Raw genomic sequence first — 3,073 nt, 5'->3', positions numbered from 1 at the left:
GAGTTTGCAGTGAGCTGAGATCTGGCCACAGCACTCCAGCCTGGGCGGCAGAGCGAGACTCCGTCTCAAAAAATAATAATAATAATAATAATTCAGAAGGAAGAAATAGTAACTAATAAATAATGTGCAGCCAACACTGTAACTATCAATAATTAATTACCATATGGTCTAAAATTCTAAAAGTAGTTTGAGAGAGGCAAAATTCAAAAGATACAACACAAAACTCCAAAGCAGCCAACCAACCAAAGGATCCAGAGCTAAAATTATAGATAATTTGCACACTTGGGATATGATGAGGGAAATAGAAAAGCATCTCAACTTGTCAAGGAATAAAGGGTCTCATTTTGTTTGGAAGAGAAGGTAAAAAGGTTACACTGTTAAATAAGAGAGAAATACAGGCTGAAAAAAGTGGGTAAAAAGATAACTATAAGCACGTTTCTATAAGAAATACGATACAGACTTCACGAATGATTACAAAAAGAAGGAGAAAATAACTCAGGAAGGGGCAGGGAAAAATGTGCATTGGAGGAGGACTGGGATGGGGACAGTTGGCTGGCATAGAGTAGTTAACCAGGTCATCGCATTACAAGTAAGCTGGCTGCCGGCCGGGCGCGGCGGCTCATGCCTGTAATCCCAGCACTTTGGGAGGCCGAGGTGGGTGGATCACAAGGTCAGGAGATAGAGACCACCCTGGCTAACACGGTGAAACCCCATCTCTACTAAGAATACAGAAAATCAGCCAGGCACGGTGGCGGGCACCTGTAGTCCCACCTACTCGGGAGGCTGAGGCAGGAGAATGGCGTGAACCCGAGAGGCGGAGTTTGCAGTGAGCTGAGATCACGCCACTGCACCTCAGCCTGGACGACAGAGCGAGACTCCGTTTCAAAAAAAAAAAAAAAAAAGATGAGACCCAGTCAGGAAAAGTTCACTCTTACGTGAAATTGGTCAAATCAACATAAAAAGGCTAAGAGCCAATTGCAGCAGGGCCCCCCCGAGATGGTTGCTCAGCTGCCCAGTGAGCTATGGAAAAGGTGCAGCTCTAACCGACAAAGAGGCAGCTACAGTTAGCAGAAATCAGTCATGGCTATTAGGAGAGAAGAAAGGCTTGGGCTGACGCGCCTGCTCACCCTCCAAAGGTTGGGGAGGGAAGGCAAAGACCAGGAGAGCGACTGCGCTGTCCAAGCCTGAGGGTGCTGATTTCAGAGGTGAATTACCAGCTACCTATACAGGTGTGGCTAATTCATTCAGGTGAATAGAAACACGTCTTCAAAATACCCTGTTCTCCTCATTCTAGTTCCACATGCACCATACAACCTTCTGAGCCACAGTGTGGTCTTCTGGAGGGGTTTCCACACCAAGAGGGAACACATACTGATTTTCTGCCAGACACATACCCCTGTGAATTGTGACTGACTTACAAACCAGCCTCAACTCCCATGTAAAAGTTGACTCCTCCGAGTCTGAGCATCTCCAGGCAAACTGCTAGAAAAAAAGTCCTTGGACTCAAAACTCTGAGGACCAAACCTTGGGTCCTGCGGGCACCTTCCCTTCCCCAAAGCCCTGCCAGCTTGCAAAATCCTGTTTCAGCAGCCTGCTAACTTTGTCTGACTCCTCTCTGTTTACTAGAAAAAGCAGGAGACCACTGTAAAGATTGTCAACTATTCCTAAATTAATAAATAAATTCACTATCAGCTCAGTGAAAAAGCTAACAGGATCTTTTCTTTAACATGATAAATATGACACTAAAGTTCATATGGAAAAAATATATATACAGGAACAGTCTAGAAAATTATGAAAAAGAATAATGAAGGCATATCTAAACTGTCCAGAGTCTTTAAGATGTCAATGTTTTGAAAGTTTAAAAAAAGGCAAGGGAAGCAGATTAAAGACAAAGTCAGCATGACATCTAAATACAACGGAATTTTTAAGTGGATCCTGATTTAAAAAATAAAAAAACAAACAATCTGTAAAGCACATTTTAGGGATAATTGGGAATATCTGCATTTAGGCTATATATATAAAACTATTCTATCAATGTTAAAAATTTTCAGCATAATAATGACACTGTGGTTATACAGGAGAATGTATTTTAAGGAGAGAAGTATTGAGGATGAAGTGTCAATGATGGCTTCAACTCATTTTCAAAAGTTCAGGAAAAAATATAAACAGAGATAAAGCAAAATATTAACAACTGGTGAATCTAGGTGAAGATCTTCATTCATTATTCTTTGAAGTTTTCTATGAGCTTAAAACTTTTCAAAATAAAAAGGTAGAAAAAATCATTATAATCATTATATATATAAATATATTGTTTAATACACACACACATATATTTACAAAATACAAAAAAGGTCAGAAGAAAATGATTATAACTTCTAATCCTGCCCTTAAGGATACAGAGATGACTGTCATGATTTGTTTCAGTATATGGCTTTCCAAAACTTTTTTCTATGCATACCATCACCCCCTCTTTCAAAAATAAATTGCCCTTACCGACTTTAAGGGAGGTAACATGGCTGCTAGTAATCCCAAAATCCTCTTCTGGGAACACTCAGCAAACACTTGCTCAGGGCTTGGAGTAACTGCTTTTTCCTCTCTGGGCTTCTGAGATGACGCTTCGGAATCTTGGGCATCTAAGCAGTAAAACAAACTTTCAGAATTTGCCTGGGTCTCTAATGCATGAAGAGGCAAGTAAACCACTGCACTATCCCCTACGCTGCTACAGAACAAAGCTGGAATGAATGAATGAATGAATGAATGAATGAAATTTATTTATTTATTTATTTATTTTAGAAGGAGTCTGGCTCTTATTTTATTTATTTATTTATTTATTTATTTATTTTTTTAGAAGGAGTCTGGCTCTGTCGCCCAGGCTGGAGTGCGGTGGCCGGATCTCAGCTCACTGCAAGCTCCGCCTCCCAGGTTTGTTGCCCGGCTAGTTTTTTGTATTCTTTAGTAGAGACGGGGTTTCACCGTATTAGCCAGGACGGTCTCGATCTCCTGACCTTGTGATCCACCCGTCTCGGCCTCCCAAAGTGCTGGGATTACAGGCTTGAGCCACCGCGCCCGACCA

The 3,073-nt window shown here is 41.2% G+C and overlaps 1 protein-coding gene across 1 annotated transcript in view; it reads right to left on the bottom strand.

Annotated features, from left to right (window-relative positions):
• Window positions 1-3,073, bottom strand: part of ZZEF1 (zinc finger, ZZ-type with EF-hand domain 1) — a 159,662-nt gene that overhangs the window by 38,416 nt on the left and 118,173 nt on the right. Inside the window, exon 40 of the mRNA XM_011947504.1 lies at window positions 2,494-2,633. Coding sequence (XP_011802894.1) covers window positions 2,494-2,633 — 140 coding nt within the window. The remainder of the gene's footprint in view (window positions 1-2,493; window positions 2,634-3,073) is intronic.

Source organism: Colobus angolensis, unplaced genomic scaffold (genome assembly GCF_000951035.1).
Source record: "Colobus angolensis palliatus isolate OR3802 unplaced genomic scaffold, Cang.pa_1.0 Scaffold267, whole genome shotgun sequence".
NCBI lineage: Eukaryota > Metazoa > Chordata > Mammalia > Primates > Cercopithecidae > Colobus > Colobus angolensis.
The sequence above is the reverse complement of the archived record's forward strand: the minus strand, read 5'-3'. Positions and strand labels throughout refer to the sequence as shown.